Source organism: Oreochromis niloticus, linkage group LG1 (assembly GCF_001858045.2).
Source record: "Oreochromis niloticus isolate F11D_XX linkage group LG1, O_niloticus_UMD_NMBU, whole genome shotgun sequence".
Taxonomy (NCBI): Eukaryota; Metazoa; Chordata; class Actinopteri; order Cichliformes; family Cichlidae; genus Oreochromis; species Oreochromis niloticus.
Window position 1 is genome coordinate 16,842,707 of NC_031965.2, and position 20,938 is coordinate 16,863,644.

General features: G+C 39.1%; 1 protein-coding gene across 3 annotated transcripts in view; it reads right to left on the reverse strand.

The window, feature by feature from the left end:
* The window catches only part of gpc6a (glypican 6a), a 135,948-nt gene that overhangs the window by 16,569 nt on the left and 98,441 nt on the right, over positions 1–20,938 (reverse strand). For 2 of the 3 annotated variants that reach the window (XM_025905662.1, XM_003445765.5), the window contains exons 5-7: positions 17,932–18,062; positions 15,672–15,815; positions 12,647–12,676 (exon numbers count right to left, since the gene is read on the reverse strand). In XM_025905662.1, coding sequence (XP_025761447.1) covers positions 12,647–12,676; positions 15,672–15,815; positions 17,932–18,062 — 305 coding nt within the window. The remainder of the gene's footprint in view (positions 1–12,646; positions 12,677–15,671; positions 15,816–17,931; positions 18,063–20,938) is intronic. The other variant, XM_019357548.2, reaches the window with a different exon arrangement.

Genomic DNA, 20,938 nt, shown 5'->3' on the forward strand with positions numbered 1-20,938 from the left:
AACAAGTGCGATTCCCTTCCCAAGCACACACATGCACCATTAACAAAGCCAATCTTAATCGATTTCACAAAAAAAACACACTGTGATTCACCATGAGTCACTCTGTTTGAGAAGAAAGCATCAATCGCAATCAAAACACACAGCACCAGTTTGTCCCTCATCCCAAATGACTCACACAACAAGCAATTTTATGAGGAATAAATAAGAAAAACCAACAAAGTAAAACACGAATATCTTTTAAAAAAGAGCCAGTATGAACACTACAGGGTAAAACAGTGAAATCAGAGAAAATTGAGTACATGACTGTTTAAAAAGATCATTTTTTAATAAAAGAGGATGCTGAGGCACTCCTCTGCTTTCACTTTACAGCGGCAGTGTCCCTTTATCAGATGCCCAATACGACACATTCATATTGGGCTTTGCAAGATGATCTCACGGTCTGTTTAGGCTCATGCTGATTTAAAAGCCCGGAACGTGCTTTAACTAGTATCAATAGAACTAAAATCAATACAGATTTTCAGAGCGAGCCTGTGTCAGAAGGCTAAAATTGAGATAATGTGTTTGCACATTGTAGATGCAGTGAGACGTCTGGCTGCAGCGTTTTTCTAACTATAGAGACAATCTAGAAATCCTCCAGCTTAAAATATCAACAAGGAAACAGTAATCAGTCCGGCTCACACAAAGTCACACATGATGATTTCCTGGATGTTGAAAGTTAAATACAATATCTTCTTTGTCTTCAGAGCAAATGTTCTCAACCAGCTCCTTAGTTTAGTACAGTTTGAGTTGTATGGGCACACAATCATGCCCCAAAATGCGAATGTTTTAGTTATTTCACCTGAGAGTTTTCCTTAATTGTCCAAGGGTTCACTCAGTTAAAAAACACATGATATCATTTACTTCTATGCACCAACCCAAATTAAGCAATATGAATGCAACTGTGATAACAGTTGCGGTGTTCTGGCTTCTGTCGCCGGGCTGCCCTTAATCAAATCTGATCAACACAACACACACACACGTTTGCATGTAATTATCATTATTGCTTATTTTGTCATAAATATTTAACTTTAGAAAACAATCATTTACAACAGGTTTCAAGCCTATGGGCTCTATGCAAACACTGCCTACAAATATTTATTAGGGCTATTTAATAATTAATTTAATTAAATGAATTAGGCATGGTAAATTGAATGTAGCAGTCAGAGTTAATGCTCTGCATTGTTTTTTTTACTGATAGTGATAATGAAGCTTATGCAGAAGTTCAATGAGTAAGACCTGTGTTTGCTCCTCTGCCTGGATTCCTAGGCTTTCGGACCGCCGGTCTATTATTTAAATCACTTCTGCCTCACTTCTGTCGTCAGCATCGTGGCCCGATCATTTTTTCTCCTGTGAGATCTGAGCCTTAGTTTTGCATGCTTTAAATCTTATTCTCATTCTGCCTCTCAGTCTCTCAGCCTGCCTCCTCCCCATCTCCACCTCATCCTGGTCACTCATCCAAATTTCCATCTGCTTGATAACTACCACCGCCAGCATCTAGATTCTGGGGGTTCCTGTCCTACTTCCTACCACTGTTGGAACCTGTCAACTTCATCTGAGCCTAATCGCTAAAATGTTTATGACTCAAACACTGTACTTCAATAAATCCTCTTCAGTTCTTTACAAAGGTCATTCCTTATTGAATTACCAGTGAAAAAACTGATTGGCACTAGGGTCCCGAGTAAATGGCCAAAACAAAAACAAAACGGTCTAAGAATCTACTAATATTCAAAAAGTATGAGAAAATGAACATTATACATTAGAGGGAATATGGTTTTATCTGCCACGATGTACTATTTCTATCTGTGGACTCACCGACAATCAGAACCTATGGCTTGAATAGTGAAGATGCTTGGATACTAGCCAAGGTATGGACAGGCCAACTGGCTCGAGCTATGGCAAGAATTCAACAATTCCACATAGAGATATCTAAGAGTTCAACGTCCTATAAGTGTCTGGCCATTACATGGAGAATTTTAAACACGTTTTGAACTCGGACTTTGAGAGGAGAACAGAAAGCAGAGGAGAGTCCATCCTTGCTGCTGCAGGACTAAGAGGGTCTAGAAGCCTCTGTGTTGTTCATTTTTTAATTTAAACAGAAAGAGCAGTTACTACAAACAGATGTCAGGTTGTGTGGAACTGAAGCCTCTGATCAGTACTCCTTCTTTATGCAAACAGGATTCTAGCAAGATGAGAAGAGCAGCATTTTTCAGGAATTTAAGACAAGAATTCTCCTTCAGATGTCATCTCAACTTTTAATGCAGCATCTACCTAAAGCGTTGTGCCATCAGAGTTGAAATAACCCTCTATTACCTTACTGCTGTATACCCAAGGACTTTGATGAATTTAGTATAAATATGGATTTGAGACATAGCTCATCATTAGATGTTTAAAATGTTCCCTTGGCTGTTAAAGTCAGGTCATTTCTAAATAAGCTAAACATCCCAGTTACCAGTGCTGTGACTTTCACAACAGGTGAACTTGTTAATGTAATATTTTGATCCTCTTCCTGATTATGTATACAGCTAATTACACAATTAGCAGAGGCTCTGTAAGCGTAATGAAATCTCCCACACATCTGTTAATTCCTGCAACAGGCAGCAAGCTATAGTTAGCATGCAGTTTGCAACTTATCCCCATGACAACAGCTTTATCCACTAGCCATTGTCATTGTTAACAGCCCTGTGTGCGTGTTTGTGTACACTTGTTATTTCTGTAATTATATGTGCGATAATTCTCTTACACAAAAATGCTCAGCTTACTTTGTATTAACTGTAACATCTGTTAGATCTTACTGTTGACGTAAATGTTCTCAAACATTTAGCTTCAGTGGGAGAAAATACACAATATAACTGATATAATCCACATGGATGCACATTTTTTTTTTTTTTAAAAAGAAACATTGTGGGTGGCTGTTTTAACAACTGTAAATATAAAAGTATTGAAATTTCATAGCAGGAAAAAGTCCAGGGGAAAAAACCCTGGTGTATCTAAACAATTAAAGCCATAGCAGATGCAGCAGCAGGAGATTACACAGTAAACGGGCTTGTTCCACCACAATAATACCGGATACGTGTTTACAATGCACCTGTGAACTGCTAGAAGCTTTCTGATTTGTGTTCCTGTATTTCCTTAAAAAAAGACCAGTATAGTATGATGTAACACTAAAACAACCCAGATTGCATAAATACTTTAAAATAGTAATAATTTGTTTTAATAAAGTAAATATGTCTCAATATTACCTGACTCCATAAATCTCTTACTGGTTACTTTAATATAAAACTTTAATGTAATCCATCTCTAGGTATATTTGTGCTATTTATACTGGAAAAAACAGACCTCAAATGATGCAGATACTGAGCAGTTTTAGTACAGCACATTCATGTTAAACAAACCGTGACCTGACTAATGTAAGCACAGATGGAAGTTTCATACACAGCTGGTTTTGTGTCCCATCCCAAGGGTAAACCTACCATTTGGGGGAGGGGGCTCTATAAACAGATGCTTCTCTGTAACATAAAGTTACTACACTAACTTCATGGAATAAATTAGTTCAAATCTCTTGCATATTTTAAACTCTCGAGGCAGGCAACTTTAAATAAAAGCAAACATGTTGATGTAGGGGGAAAGCCCCTTTATCAATGCACTTCCCGCAGAAACTAAGATTAATAAAAAGGAAGGAATTTATAATGGGGATTATGCTGGTGCTAACTGATCATCGGGGAAAGCCGGCCCAGCTGTTAAACGCCTTGGTTCAAGAGAGGGCGCCTTGATCATTTAAATCATCTATTGGAATTATTCTTATAAAGGTTCATGCACGAACCATAATCTTTAAATCATGTCTCACCTCCTTTCTTTATATTTTGTATAAAAAATGAGAAATATGTGCAGCGGTATTGAAACATATGCAAACATAAATGGAAATGCAGCATTTCAAACTGTTCTAACAAGCTTGAAAGTCATTTGTTGGTAAGACCGCATTTATTCTGCAACACAGCCTGAACTCACTTAATCAAACTTTCTTGTCATTTCTGTAAGCAGCCTTCAGGAATAGTTCTCCAGGCTTCTTGAAGGACTTCTTCTTTGGATGTTGGCTGCCTTTTGTTCTATTCTCTAGCAAGATGATCCCACACTGCTTCAATAATGTTGAGGTCCCTGCTCTGGAGAGACCTGGAGAACCACTACACACCATGCCAAGCTATTCCATGATTCTGCCTAATAGCACTAAGGGACTTAGACTATTTTATGCCTGTCATACTGTGTTATATTTGAATTTAGCATTTTTCAAAGATTAAAAAAAGTGCCTAAAGTTACAATTTAAAACTGAGTCTTTAGAAAATTTCTGCTATGTGTAGATACAAAACTGGTTCATCCCTTGACCCTAGATACCTTTTTTATGCTTCATGACTCATAAGTGAGTATTAAGGACTTTAAAAAAAAAAAAAAAAAAAAAAAACTCCTCTGAAAATGGTCAGGTACAAGGACTGGACTGAAAATGAATGAAAAAGCAGCCCATGTCCAAAGACAAACTTTGAAAGACTTTCAGAGAGTTTGGACAACTATTGTTTAAAACCACACCAAGTCTGGATCACTGGAAACAAAACAGAGCTGCATACTACAGCTGTAGTCTAAAAAGCTATTGTAATGTCATACTTTAACAACTTCAGGTACATAAAACAGCCTGTTTGCAGTGGGGCACAAATTTAGAGCGAGATTTAACACACATCCACTAATAGCCACCATCTAGCTTTAACTGACCAGTTATTAACAAATATCATTGTATCAGTACTTAAACACTATGAACACATTCAGCAAAGAAAATTTTAATCATCTTAGAGTAAACTTCAAGCACCAAGAAAAAACATTACATAAAAAAAACAGATACCGCTGGAAAGAATATGTGCATTGACCAATCTTCACCAAAAACGTGTTATGTAACCTTGATAAATATGCAAAAATATCCTGCAGGATCACTTAAAGTCCTGGAGTTTCTAGGTCACATGGACACCACCAGGAGCCGGCTAATGGTATTGTGGCTTGAACCCGTCTGCACCGGGGGATTTAAATTATATAAAGCATAGCAAAGATGGGCTTTGAAAAAGTCGGAAAATCTCCAAAGAGAACCAACACAAATGGTCACTTCCTTGTTATGCTCACAGCAATTGGGTTAGCTTACTTCAAACACAATGGCCCTGCATTTTGTGATTCAGTGCTTTGAATAATGCTCTAAATAGGATTTTCTTGGCCACACTGGTTTATTTCAGCCTTCCTGCCAACCTATGTAGATGAGTTAAGCTCACAAGGCTCTGCAGCGCTAAATCAAGGTAAACACCCTCTACCTTTAGGCAGGAGTGATAACCACACAATGTCAAGGGAAACAGTAGTGGGCTAAACAGCCTGATGATGAGAAGAGATGCTGGAGCCGAGGCAGATTCCAATAAATGCTGCGCCTTTCTGGCGGCATATACACACAAACTGCTCAGAGGGTAAAGCAGCCAGGTTTAGCTGAGCAGTCTGGGCCCAAATTTAGCTCGAGATGGGAAATTCTCATTTACAGTGAAACTGAAGATGAAAACAAGAAAGGTTGAGCTTTCTTCATTACTGTGGGGAGATCGTGAATAAATGATGTATGATAGATCACTGTTTACCTCATGGACATTTCGCTTCTTTGATGGCACTGGCCATGAATAATGGGAGGACAGATGTTAGATTAGAAGGAAATTTTCCATCACTGTTACACGACAGAGTCTAGTGACTAGTTAATTAATCAGCAGACTGAAAGTGTACAGTATACTTTATGTATATGTAGCAGCATGCTGAATAAGCTGGTTTGTCCATTTCCATTTAGATCATATGCAAGGGAGAGATATCAAGAGTTGGACAATGTCTCATCAGTATCACGTATTATCAATTATTGTGTGTTCTTATATCACATTAACTAATCCAAATAACACTAGCATGCCAGACTGACATTTGTTTTTGTCCAAGGAATGCAATCTTGTGATGGCATGCACACATGGGAGGTGAGCTAGATGAAGGATACAGCATGACAAAGAGGCAGAGAAGGAGACAACAGGTTTTATTGTTTCCCTCCAGTAAAAAATGCAAAGAACATTGTTGTCAGCTATAAACTTTGTGCCAGCAGCAAAATGTGTTCAACCATGAAAAATACAGCATCAAATGTATTGAAGCATTTGATATAACAGCACACGAGCAATATAGAAAACAAAACCACAGTGGTGATGGAAAGGAGGCCTGGATTTTAAAGCAGTGCACAGTGATGGGTAAACAAAGGAAAAAAATCAGAAGTTGGTGGTTTGCCATTATGCCATTTGGATGATTAACAATAAAAATTGGTTAAAAGGGACTGGATCTCTCTCTCTCTCTCTCTCTCTCTATCTAGCTATCTATCTATCTAAACTAATATAGTGTTGTCGCTGCTTTAAAAATCAGGAGTACCAGAAGTAGAAGCAGCCTGTTAACTAACCACAGCTGTTGTTGTTTATTTTTCATTGTGCATTTCTTGTAAGAACTATATTTTTGAAAATGTCACACATTTCACCAACTTTTGCTTGTCTCAGCCAGATTTATGAACTCTGAAACAAAGTCCACATATTTCACATGTCTGGATTTGAAAGAGTGTCACTGATCTCATTATAGTTCTTGGGTGAAACTTGAAATCTGACAGAAGATTTCGCGCCATCTCTGTCAAAGAATTTTGAACTCTGCTGGTTTTGTCAGTAGAAAATCATACGGTGCTCTTGCACTGCAGTGTAAGATTTGTAAGGAGTTCCCAGAACAGAGAGCAGAGAAAGCTCAGAAGAGCTTGCAAAATAACCCAGGCAGAGTAGCTGGAAACCAGCAAACAACAAAACATCACCATGGTTTTGTAATTTACTGGAGTATCTCCCTGCAGCACGCACCATACTGTGCACATTTCCCAACCAGCTGTCCACCACAATAGGTGTCTAGCTTCGTTCTTTCCTCCTTCGGCGGCAGAACAAGCGCACTGACAGAGAGTCCTGCGAGCTAGTGTTTCTTTCAATATTATAGTGAAATATATTTTTACTCATTTGTGTGTTTTTGTGAAAATAGGAACATTAAAAAGCACAAAACCACCACAGTGGAGGAAAATATTTCACCGCTTAATACACGATCAGTGATGCATCATTTAGTGTGCGCTCTGCTAAGTTGGCAAAGTGAAAAAGTATTAGAAAAAAAGACTGCTTCATGTGAAGAATGCAGACATCCTTGGGCAATTGCTCAATTGGGCTTAGCATAAGAACGAAGCAAGACATAAAACTTAAAGGATACATGAAATGAAAGAGAAAGCTATCCCAAATTAAGTGTGTTGAAGCAAAGGAACTGGTGCAATAGAAAATAAAGTAATGAAGCTGACAATAAACACAAAGGAGTTAGAAGGTGGCCACACTGATCTGTTGTGTCTGTCCATGTTCATTAATTCTAATTCATTTTGTGAGACAGGTTTCTGTTGAGTGAGCATGGCTGATTACACATCAGTCACTGTCAGATTTTCATCACTTTTGACAGACAGAATTACCTCTGGACAGTTAAATTCATTGCCCTCTACATAGCCATAGAGGGTAATCCTGAGACAACTAGTTCACACCATCCCATTATTTTAAATTCTTTGGTAATAAGATTTAAAATAGGCCTGGTGAGGTGCTGGACTGGCTAAAAGTTTTCCATCTCAGTCTTTAGTTGAATTTAAACTGAGGAGTCCTTTCTGTACGTGAAAACACTTGTGTGGTTTCCCCCCACGTACATAATAGAGATGAATTATCAGTGGATTTCACTTTTTACCTCTCAGATCCGTTGAGTTAATGTCCCCATCATAACACGTGTGACCATCTGTATGAAAAAATGCATTAAGTGAACTGAAATTAACTAAGTCGAAGATATCACCCTGCAGACTACAGACATGGATACATAATGTCTCCCTTTAAACACACGTATAGAGAGAATCACACGCTCTTAAGTGGCTAAACTATAGCGCTTTCTGTTCTATTTAAAAAAGAAACTGAGTCAAGACACTGCTGAGATTCTTTTCCCCAGATTTCTGTCAGCATAATCTAAAATAGAGTTTAGAAACCCCAAAAGCACTCAAGCCCTTTGGTTGTTACTGCTTCTAAAACATTAGCTCAGCATGCCCAGTTTTCCGAATTAGCATGCCAGTGAGATTAACTGGTCTTAACACTTGTTCTTTTTTGCCTGCTGATCTGCACAGGCTATTAAAGAGAAAAACTGGAGAGAACAGATCTGCATTACATGCCAGAATTTCATTAGGGCTGTAACTCGATCCATTTTATGGCATGACTCATGGATTTACCCAATTTGGCTCTGCTACCATCGGTCATAATTGGCAGTTGTGTCTACAATTGCACTGGGCGGAGTGATTTCTATATGACTGATTATTCTGGCAGAAAGAAACTTTCATGTGGGAATAGTGATGCCGGCTGCCATTCAGAAGCTGAGGGATGCTCAGATCGACTCTTTTCATGCATTCAAATTGACAGTGTGTTTCGCTAAATCTCTATAAATCCCTCCATTCTTTCAGTATACTGTGGCTATAACAGTTGCACAATAAAGTACATATAGGTTGATGCCTTTCAGCACTGGATTGCCGTGATTGATTAAGAAATAAAACAGTGATCATTTATTTAACACTTTTTCCTTCCTGAGAAAAATGCCATTTGCCAGATCGTTTCCTGGCCCTGGCACTCTGCTAAAAGAATGTGAAATGGAGCATGGAGAAAGGCCCGGCCACTGCTAATGACTGATTTACTTTCTTTTCAACTGCATCCCCATTTCAACAGTGCACAACAACAAACAACCCATTAGGGAGACTCAAAATAGTTAGAATTTGGTCAAATAAATCAACAACTGAATCGCCTAACATCCATCATTTTTTTCTATTTATTTATTTATTTTTTTCGGTGAGCATTTGTAGAATGGAGGCACCAACATTAATGCCGGGTCAGCAATGCTAAGCAGACAGAGAACAAAGTAATTTCTGCCAGAATTGTGTTATCAGACATCTGTTTATCATTCTCAAAATAAAAACAGAATAGAAATACTGCATATGCAAGGAACACACCATCAGCATCCTCTTGACTCTGAACATGGAACACATGGTTGATGATATGCTCAAATACTGCTGTGTATACTGAACTAAAGGCTTTAGCGCAACACTAAATGAAGAGGAGTCAGCTGAATGGCAAGAACAACATCCAGGCTATCAACACCTTCACCCTGCCGGTGATCAGGTGCCCTGCTGGGATAATACGCTGGCCAAAGAAGAAGATAGAAGCCACTGACATCAAGAAGAGGAAACTCCTTACCATGCATGGAGCGTTTCAACCAAATCCAGCACCCTGAGACTGTATGCTAAGTGGAAGCAAGGAGGCCGAGGTCTAGTGAGTGTCAGTACCACAGTCCAGGATTAGACAACGAACATCCACGAGTACATCAGGAAGATAGGGACAACCGACCATGTGTTTAGTGAATACCTAAGGCAGCAGAAACCCAAGAAAGAGGAGGAGCGAGAGAAGGAACCATCATGGAAGGACAGGCCCTTGCACGGTGGGCCTGGAGTGTATCACACCAGGCAAGACCCCAGGTGCAGGCTGTGTAAAGATGCCCCTGAGACAGTCCAGCACATAACAGCAGGGTGCAAGATGCTAGCAGGCAGGACACACATGGAACGCCATAACCAAGTGGCCAGGATAGTATACAGGATCCTGTGAGACTTCCAGATACAGACGGACAAACTGGTAATGGCTAACGAACTGGACATAGTAGTAAGCAAGCAGAGGAAGACGGCCGTAGTGACAGATGTAGCGATAATGAATGACAGCAACATCAGGAAGAACAGTGGTCCTAGTGGTAATCGGAGCACTCAGTAAAGTGACCCCCAAGCTAGGCGAGTTGCTCCAGCAGATCCCAGGGACAACATCTGAGCTCACCCAAGGCCCCTCAAGCTCTCAGGCAGAGGACCCAATATATATAAGGAAGACGGTGAAGCTGCCCTTGCTCAGTGTGAGAGGAGACCTTCTTTGAATTACAAAGAGTTCATTCAGTTCCAGTAATGAATGAGTCATACAGGAAGACAGATTTCACTGAAAGTACACTATGGCCACACCATTCATATATATCATGCATTATCAGTAAATTAGGATTCAGTTAAACCCCAATTAAGCTTCAATGAAAAAAAAGAACACGCTAGCCATCGGCTCAAAAAGGCAGTGTTTTTACCAGTAGCTGTATTTGTACATGTAAGCCAGGACAAATGTGTGCTCAGCTGTTAGGACTTTGACAGTCTGAACCACCCAGTTAGGCTTTCGGCTTAAAATCATTCAGAGTGAGGCAGATGAGATAGTGGAGTACTCAATATATATCGTAGCACTAATTCAGCATTTATAATGCCTTAGGGCCTTAAAGTCAATAATTTAGTTCTTTAGTGTTTTGGTCTGAGTTTGTAAAGCTCACCGCTTTTACTTCAAATACCACAAACCATTGAAGAAAGACTGTGCCACCAAAATGCACCTTTTGACCATTCCTTGACTTGAATGTGTGCTGAAGTCAGTCCCAGACACTGATTATGTAATCAGCAGCTGCTTTTACAAATCAGACCGTAATCACATCCAGAGTGTGAGAGAAGCAAAAGAAGGACTCAGACATTTCACCTTCCAATCGAAAGCACAAAGACCTTCAAATGCTGAAGGTTTGAAGACTTCAAGAGTTTGAAGACTTTTGGAAGACATTACTATCCCAATTATTTAGTAAGAGTTTACATATTCTTTCTGATTACTCTGGTTTTCTCCTGTAGTCCAAAGGCATGCTTGTTAGTTAATTAGTGATTCTAAATTGGCCACAGGTGTAAATGTGAGTGTGAATAGTTGTCTGTCTCTTTGTGTTAGCCCTGCGATAGAACAGAGACCTGTCAGGAGTGCACGCCGCCTGTCACCCTGTGACAGCCAAGGGATGAATAATTAATTCATTACAATCAATGCCTTTCATGCAGTACAGTGTGCATACTAGGGTTGTCATGATACTAGAATTTCAAACTCAGTACCGATCCCCAGAAAAATACTTGCTACTCAAAACCATTTTTTACCAAAAAATGATCAAATTAACAGGCATATTTTTAAAAATGCATATTTCCTGTGGTTCCTGGCACTATATTTCATTGCTAATTAAATGGGGTTATTAAGGAACTTTACACTGTTTCTGTCTAGATGCTGGCAGACTGCTCTCACCTTCAATCTGCATTATTAGTAAATCAGGAGTTAGGAAATATATCACTTTCTATACACAAATAACTACATTATCCCGTTAAGTGAATATTAATATTACAGACCAGTAGAACTGATAACATTTACTGCCGAGCTCCAAGATTAATGTTGTCATGTTATTATTAGCCATAGCCGCTAGCTGCTACCTCAACAATAACAGGAGGGGAAGGATAATGTGGGTAATATTTCCATCAGCTAACTGCAATGTGTGTGTCAGACAGGTAAGCATTCAAAATAACTCAAATACTTCAACATTGTCTCAAAATTCTTGATAAAGACTGAAATGTCAGCCTTTAAGCTTCGCCAAACTTGTTCTATTTAGGTGTTAAGCTACTAGCGTTATGAGGGGCTCTGTGAAGATGTGTGTCAGCTCAAGGAAGCAACGATGGCACTGTTAATATTGCAAATGAGTATCTGATCCAATAGTAATATTTAGCATCAATTAGTATCCGAGGATCAGTTTTTTGACAACTCTACACGGCACTAATGCTGCCTTCTGTACTGAAAAAAAAGGATTGTTATCTTTCCAGAATTTTGTTACCAACAGGTGCTATAAGACATACCTAATACATGCATATTTAACTTCTATATATAAGTGCTAAAAAAACACAAAGAATATTAAACTTGAACTTATGTAACAAGTTTACATAAGTTCAGCTGAGTCACTGTTTGCTACAGCAGCTGGATTAATTCAGTACTATACAGTAGCTGTAGCTGCATACATCAACAATTTTGCAGTTCTTTAAGTCTTTCAGATTCTCCTGGATGATAGATGATAGGCTCAATTAATTTGCTCAGCTTGTCTACACCTATACAAGGAATACAAAAAGTCATGCAAAACACAAGAAAAACAACGGGGAATACTCATGCATAACAGGGTCGCAACAGGGTTAATGTGAATAAAACCTACAATACAAACAAATAATTTAAAGCCTCCAATGAAGCTGAGCAGCAGTAGAAACATAATACAGGAAACCCAAAGAGAAAGCCCTCCAAAGCTTTAGGGCAAGTTCTAACAGCTGAACCATCTTTCTGCCAATATAACCCATGTTAGACCAAATATGAGGCAGAAAAACCCAATTCTAAATATTGGTTTCAGCCGTTCATAGTTTCAGTGTAGTTACCAAGTTACCAAGAAACAAAAATACTAAGTAAAAATAAAGCAGACATGCCACAAACAAGCAATCAATATCAGCTCTGAATAATGTGGCAAAGTGAAGCACTATTGGCAGGTTGATTAAAACACCACGAGACACATGACATTGTGAATGTAAGAGGAGGAATGGAAAGCTTACACTGTGTTGCATTGTCCTCCAGACAGCCCTCTGAGAGCAGCAGAGAAATGAAGAAGAAAGAGATTTAATTGGACATCAGAGAAATAGAGAGACTGAGAGAGAGAATAGGGCCAAAATAATGACTAGTTAGTGAAGCAAAAAGTTAAATGATAAATGGTGCTGCTAAAATATTCTATTCACCAGCCTATGAGATTGAGTACCTCAAACCATTTTATTCACAATACATTTTCCAGTGTGAAATCAGCTGCTATCAAGTCTGATCAATGCACAGATCACCACCTGCATACAAACAGCAGCCTAATGTGGGAACGCAGGCTGAAGTGGTCTAATGACAGTGGTTGTTTCAAGCAATGCAATGCAATCAGTTTAGCAAAATACACCAACTTTTTAATACTTCAGTGTTTCACATGTAATTGTACTGCAAGTATTACACATAACATACCTAATAAAGTTACACAGTGAGATGCAAGTACAGTGAAGAACGGGTTAGATATGTTTTCCTGAGCTACCCAGTTCCCATTTCTTGGAACAACTTTTCAAATCTTTTGCAAGCAGCAGGCTGGAGTGCATGTAAGCATACATTATTAAAGATAGTGAAACCAGTGGGTTTTCTCTAAATGTGCTTTTGCCTTTTAGATTTTTCCCACACATTTTAATGTGCATGTTATGAATCAGAAAAAAGTGGATTTGGTTCTAATTTTCAAATGAGGCCTGAGTGTAAAGATACGGAGTGTTCAAGAATAACACTTTAAAGGTTCTGGACATCTTTTATACAGTCACTGTGGTATTCCTAACAATTACAGCTATTTTAGGAGTAAAGACTACTTATGGAGGCAGCCACAATACTCTCTGCTGCCCGTAATCACGTCTCCGCTCCTTCCTTTTTTCCATTTTAATCCCATGGAACAACTTGCACAGTTGAAGATTATAAAAATGTACCTTTTATTTTAAAAGACAATACTGTGTTTAATAAACGGATTTACTAGTTGGAGTGAGGATTACATAAAAAAAACATCGTCTAAATGGATTGGCCAGAGGAAAAATTCACAGCATAAGGAGCTATTTTCCAATCATCCAGTCTGTGTGAGTCCACACTTCAGCTGATATTCTGTTATTATTCCTTCACAATTGTCTTTTAACTGAATTTACTTAAAGCAGTAACTGTCGAGAAACATAACATATTCATTAAAGATTTGGTAGAAGGCCATATTATGTTAAACAGCAGGAATAGTAACAATTTCAGACTTTTATAAGTAAAAAACAATGCAACTTTTGCCCTAAAATATATCCACTCATTAGGTGCACCTTTTCAACTGCTTCTTTAACACAACTATCTAATCAGAAAGTCACAAAGCAACAATGCAATGCATTTAGGGATGTACAGCATACAGGTCAAGATGAGTCCAACTGAGCATCAGAATTGGGAAGAAAGGTGTTTTGAACGTGGCATGGTTGCTGGTGCCAGACAGACTGAGTATTTCAGAAACTGCTGATCTCCTGGGATTTCCCCCCCAGAACTATCTCTGTAGTTTACAGAGAACAGTCCAAAAAAGAGAAAATATCCAGTGAGAGGCAGTTCTATGCCTTGTTGATGCCAGAGGTCAGAGTAGAGTGGCTAGACTGCTTCAAGTTGATAGGAAGGCAACAACAACTTGAATAAATACTCGTTACAGCCAACATATGGAGAAGAGTGTCTCTGAATGCACCACACATCAAACCTACAGCAGCAGAAAACCACACCTGGTGCCACAGAAGACTGGAAAAATGCCACCTAGTCTGATGAGTCTCCATTTCTGCTGAGACATTCAGATGGCAGGGCCAGGATTTGGTGTAAACAACATGAAAGGATGAGAAGCTGCTGCTGGTGGTGCAATGCTGTGCGGGATGTTAGCACACTTAAATGCCAAACCGTACCTGAGGATTGTTCCCTAGCATGTCTATCTCTTTATGACCACAGTGGTTTATGTTAGGCTTGCCTACTCATAGAAGTGTGTTTCATATCCATAAGAATAAGTCAGCTTGACATGAAACACAGAGCTTAGTTAATATCAGGTACATCGCAATATCTAAACTGTGACACTCAGCAGGCTTTTGTGGCTACATGACAGCAGCATATATTTTGTAGCAACAGGGGAAAAGATGAAGAGTCGTGGGCTGTGAGGCCCGGTTTAACAACGTATCAACTTATGGGCTTCTGCGCAGCTCTATAGCAAAGCCTGACGTTGACAGCCTCCTACACAATGTGCCTCAGTAGCATCAGGGGGCTCCGCAGACCTTTTTTGTAGCCTCAATTAATGTCTTAGCATTTTTTCATCATTCTGAAGTTTGGTGGGTGGATGTTGAATCTTTTGTACGCTGTTGTTCACTCAACATATTGCACATTCTGGGATAAGGCTCGGGCTTTACCCTTCTCTCATGCTCACGAGGAATATGTATTAAACAACATGTCCAGCTTGTGTTGAAAAAGCGTGTGCTGTTGTGATTTTTCTGTGCAACCATCGACAGTGAGTGCAAGAACGGAAATATTTTAACACCGAGTACAGCAGCAGTGGAAGTCACACAGCACCTGGGGGCTATATGGACTATATGAACAAGCCTCTATTTTTTCTGGCCTTTTGACATGAGCTCCAGTAAGTCGACCTTAAACTCAGCATGCCACCGCCGAGTCTGCCTCTGCCAATAAAATTTCAAAAACACTCCTCTTCTGTACAGTGGAAATCAGTTGAGCTTTTGAAAAATGTGAGAAAGGAAGCGTGTTCGGCATCCTTTGTTGGCAGAATCCTGACTTCTTTACTGGAAATCATCGTGCATTAGCACCGCATGAGTTAGGCTTTAAAGTCAAGGCTCTGTATTCGAGGTTTGCTTTAGGAATGGATCAGTTCTTCCACATAAATTATTTCATCTTTCAGGCGTCTCTGGAGCTGTTTATATCACAAAGGTAATTATTATTTCATCAAATTTTTATAACTGCATTTTTCAATCCAGGTTTACAGTACTGGCGATATTATCTAGTCTCGGTGCATACCAGTCTATCCAGGCTAGTTCCAGCTGCAGTGGTTGGCCTCTCCTCAGGGGTGTAGGGCCTGAAACGCCCGCTGAACACATCTGAGATGCCCCGCGCAGACCTGCCTATTCCTGATGGCTTTGGTTGGCCACACCCTTGAAAGACCTAAAAACAGAACAGAGGTACACAAAGTTACCACAGAGAAAAGGCAGACACCAGGGAAAAGAGGACAAACTGCCCAGTTTTGTAATAATAATGCAATATTTCCCCATAATAATGACAGTGAACTTTTGCTGTGATAAATAATTTAGTTGTCAGCATTCAGAGGATGCACAAAGCTACACCGAGCCAGGGCTGAGTCTGTTACTTTGTAGATTACACGTCCATTTTGATCCCACAAAACTTGTACTTTGCTCTACCACTGATATTTCTCCCTCTGTCAATTTGCTCTCAGCACCATTTCTGCTCTGTGATTTGAGACAGCCAAACTGTAGAGAGCCGTCCTGGAACCAATACTGTCTATCAGTGATGAGTCTCTTTTTAAATGAAGTGTGATATTGTTGGAAGAAAAGGAATTAACCCTTGATATGTTGTTACTCAGTCGTCCTAGCGAGATATAAAATTAAGAAAATCTGACATCTGACCAGGATTCTATGTCGCATCCTTGTTTTGCAGCCACGTTATCACAAAATACTACTGAAATGAAGCTGTCAGCGTACAGAAGAGATAAAAGTAATAGGCTTATTTTATTCTGAACTGCAAATAGGAAAACTTTTGGGAGAGGAAAATGCAGAATTGTAGCATTTTGTAATATTTAGTGTTACGTGGCTGAGCGATACCGAGAAAGTAACTACCTGGGAACAATGTAAACCCGGACACACATTGGCTTTCTTAAAAGGAAAGTTCTTAAACTTAAAAAACAAAAGTTGAGTTGTTTATGGTTCGAGAAGTGCAGATTTACCACTGGAATCTCCCATTAATCAGTGTGTGGCTCATAGAGGTTCATATGAACAGCAGATTGCTTTTAAGGCCCAAACAAGACACCTCCAAACAGCACAGCTCATTAGCATTCCTCCCTGGCTCGTTTACTGGCCCCTGGCTCAGTAGGTGATGGAGCACCCTGATGTATTAGACGGCTGTCATGACAAGAGACTGCTTTTCTCTAATATTTAGCGATTCTTCACCATGATTACGCTTCTAATATCTTGCACATCGCACAAGCAAAATGGTTTTCAACAGGTTTGAGGAGCAGTAAACGAAGAACAAGACACAGCTCAGGGAAACGGTCAAAATGTGAAAGATTATAATCTGAGACCAATCTGTCAGCCAAGCACAGCCTCAGAGAAGTGAGACGTCAAGTGCATTGACAAGGGGTTAAGTTGCACATTGACAGCTGTTTGATATGGGAGACAACGTGACAGCTAATTCACAGTGACTTTTGCAACTCTGGCATGGAGATGGGCCACACGAAACCATCAGAATAACAATGATGAAGTGAAAAAGCTGCCTTTTGACAAGAAAGGCAGTGAAAAACCATCCACTGTGTGATAATATCCTAATTGTGCCACTTCATATTTAAAATATGCCAAAGACCAATTTGCAATTTGAAGTCTAAAGAGGACAAAGACAGAATTAGAAGCTTCTACTGCATGTTAATCTGTCTCCTAGAAACCTCCTTCATATACTATGAAAAGGCTTACTAAAATCATTCACAGGACATGTGAAGACCAGACGCTCTGCCCTGTGTGGATTCCATGGATGCATCACAGTTTATGATATAGCAAAAACCTGTCCCACATTTTAGAAATGTGAATACAAGGGAACCGTCTGAATGCTGACAGTGAACATTTTGCAACTCCATATTGTGATTGATATGTTGCTAGAAGGCTCACTGTGATGCGTTGCATTTATTATCTAAATAAGTAATAAAAATTGTGATGTTTAGGAGACTGTGTTGTGTGTAAAAGCTTGTCACAGGGCTCCAAATATATATTGTATTTACATTTCACAGAGTGAGATATTTCTACTAAATCATGCAGATTCATATGAATAAAAAAATAAAAAGGGGCAATGAGAAGTTGAGGACTGCTAATATAGTCCCGTTATTATGATCATTATTTCCTGGATGAGACATTAGACAAGGCAATTTTTTATGCTACTTGTGGTTTTACACTACTTAAAAATGTACATACAGTTTATCAGGTCAGATATTGTGTGTGTGTAAACACTGTTTTCAGCGCAAATTCAACAAAGTCAGCACGGCTTCTTCAGGATGCAATACCTTGGCTGACACTTGCATGCTGTTGTCCTGCATAGTCATGATAGCATCAGAGATCTTGATGTCAATTGGTTGTATAACTGCTTCAATATTGGAGGGGCCTTGCAGCCTGTCTGCCACCAGCAGCATGGCATCTGTCAAAACACAGAGGACACATGTCAGTTTAGAAATATTTAACACAAATGGATTGGCTCTTCATTATGAGTGAGTATCAATATGTTAACATTGCATATGAGTATTATCAGCTTTCAACACAAAACCCTCAAGGTATTAAGCTCGGCGACTATGACACTGGTTTAACCAAAAGGACAAACAACTGTCTCGAGATTGTGTTGACCAAAAATTACAAACACAAAAGGGAACCTGCTAGAAAATGAGTTAAAGTGTACGAGGCTAACAAATGGGTCACCTGCATACATGTTCATAACTTCAGCTTGCATAGGACAAGATTCATCCATCTATATGAACTCAAGGAGTTCCTACCTTTTATGTTAATCATTCATTTTAAAGTAGTACTCAAGTAATATCTTTGAAAAGAATGAAATGAAGTTGCAATCAAAACTACTGGCAAATGAATCAGCCTTTTCATGTTCAGCGACATGACTATGATACAGTTCAGTAAGTATTAAAGTCAGAAGTTTTTTTGTAGAGGAAGCAGGGAAGCATCATCATGGCAACTATGACAACAAAGTTTGAAAAGACTGGCAAAGATTTTTACCCAAACAATGATGTTTTTTGATGCCTGACCTTAACCAACAAGCTTTAATTCTCACGTATGAATCAAACTTGGTGTAAAAGTCAAAACAGTTTAATCCAGCACTGCCAAACCAACATCTAAATGTCGACTTTTAATTATAGATTTTTTATAGATTTTTTTTTTTTTATATAGCGCCAAATCACAACAACAGTCAGCTCAAGGTGGTTTATATTGTAAGGTAAAGACCTATGAGACCCTACGAGCAAGCGCTTGGCGACAGTGGAAAGGAAAAACTCCCTTTTAACAGGAAGAAGCCTCCAGCAGAACCAGGCCAGGGAGGAGCAACCATCTGCCATGACCGGTTGGAACTCTTAGTACATATAAAAGTGGATAAATTAAACGTTGTGTTCATGGACGCAAAATAATGTTGGGAAATTCATACGAAGGAACGGTAAAAAAAAATTATTAAAATTGTTTTCAAAATTGAACTGCCATGAAACCAGGCTGAATTCTTAAATACCTTTAATTTAGTTTTATGACTAAAAAAGGATGAAAATGTTGTAATGACATATACAGTAAAGTAAATAACATATAATTTAAAAAAACCAAACAAAACCCACACATATTCACGAACAGTGGCAGGCTGTGTGCCTGTTTTTTTCCCAGAAAAACATCATACTACATAGGGTATGATTATGAATTTTAAGCAAAAACAAAAATCCTCAGCTGCCAAAACATGCAGCTTGTCTTAATTTAATTGCTGCATCTTCTTTTCTTTAAATGTGACAGAATATTTTCAGTGAATAACATCTCTTGAGACTCCGGTGGCTACTGAATGATGCACCAGGAATGATTAATGAACTGATTACCAATCATCAGGGGACCTAAGCCAACACATTCTTCTTCAGTGGATTGTCTGTTTTTAAACAACAAGACATCTTGATTCATGGATCCAAACAGTTCCACTTTAGTCTCATCACTCTGTTAACAGAATCCTTCAATCTACAGGCTGATCTGTTTCTTTCGTCCACATTTAAGTCAGCTTGTATTTTCTTTTACTCGGTAAAAGTGTGCAGCAAATGTGCCGTCACGAAGTCCCTGCTTGCAAACAAAGCAACGAGTCTTAAGGCACTTTAGCAGCGTTTTGATTCTCGCGTTTCGCTGTGAAGACAGATACTCTGCTACATCTGGTAGATGTTCACAGTTTTGATTTCCCATGTGAATTTTGTAGCCTGCTCTCTTTTCCAGCAACACACCTATAAATCATCGGTGTCATGGCTTGTGTTACTTAAGTGTCTGTGTTTGTATTTTATTTCAAAACCCCGATGAAACCTTCCAGCTGAAAAATATAGCTATGTAATATTTCCTTGACAAAGTCCTTGCTTGTTTAGTGTTCTTCTTATACTCTGCAGATTCTTTGTTCTTGCTTTCATTAAGTCTTTGGCAGTCGTGTATATCCAGGGAGGTTTCCCGCTGTATAGTGACTTTAGTATCATGCTGCCAAAACTGTATCTTGGAATTTGAAGTCTTTGAGCAATGTTTAAAAAAATGGTTTAGTTAAATAATTTCTTATCTTAGCTTTTGAGACAGCTCCTTTATCTTATCCAAGTTTGCTGCAGAGCTTGGACACCTGCATAGGTGAGAATAATGCCTGTACCACAGGTCGGTCTAGAGTTCCCAGAAGCTTAATTATCTTTTGCAACAGTTTGACAGCCCTATATTACAATTTTTCTTTTTTTAAAAAGGTGGTGACGCTCTGTAAATATAAATAACAGGGACAACACCACAGCTCCTTCTCACAACACACCAAAAACACCCAATTTCCCATTTCAGTGTTTTACATAGGCATAAAAATGTCCCCATCTCTCTTTCTGTCATGTCATTGGTGCTCGTGCCCTGCATCTGCTGCCTGTTGTTTTGGACCCTCCACCACCTGTAGGCTCTGGGCAATATTTGCTCATCACTTCCCAATTTTATACATAGAATATTTGTGCAGAGTGATGAGCACAGAGCCTAGACGCCAAGCTCTAACAATATTCTGCTGCTGTAATAAATGAATCATTAGGTTAATTTGCAAATGCTCAGTGACATAACTGAATATAGGAAGAGCACACCAGAGAGGCTGAGTCATGAAGAAGAAGAGGTAAAGGGAGAGGAGTTAACCGCGAGAAAAGGCGAGGGCAAATAGATCAACAATTTAAGAAGCTGGAGAGTGTTGTTTAAAGAGCTAAATATAACCACTGGTAGGTGTGTGTGTTTTTATGTGCACACACACCTATATACACATACATACATACATAAAACAGGGGCCGT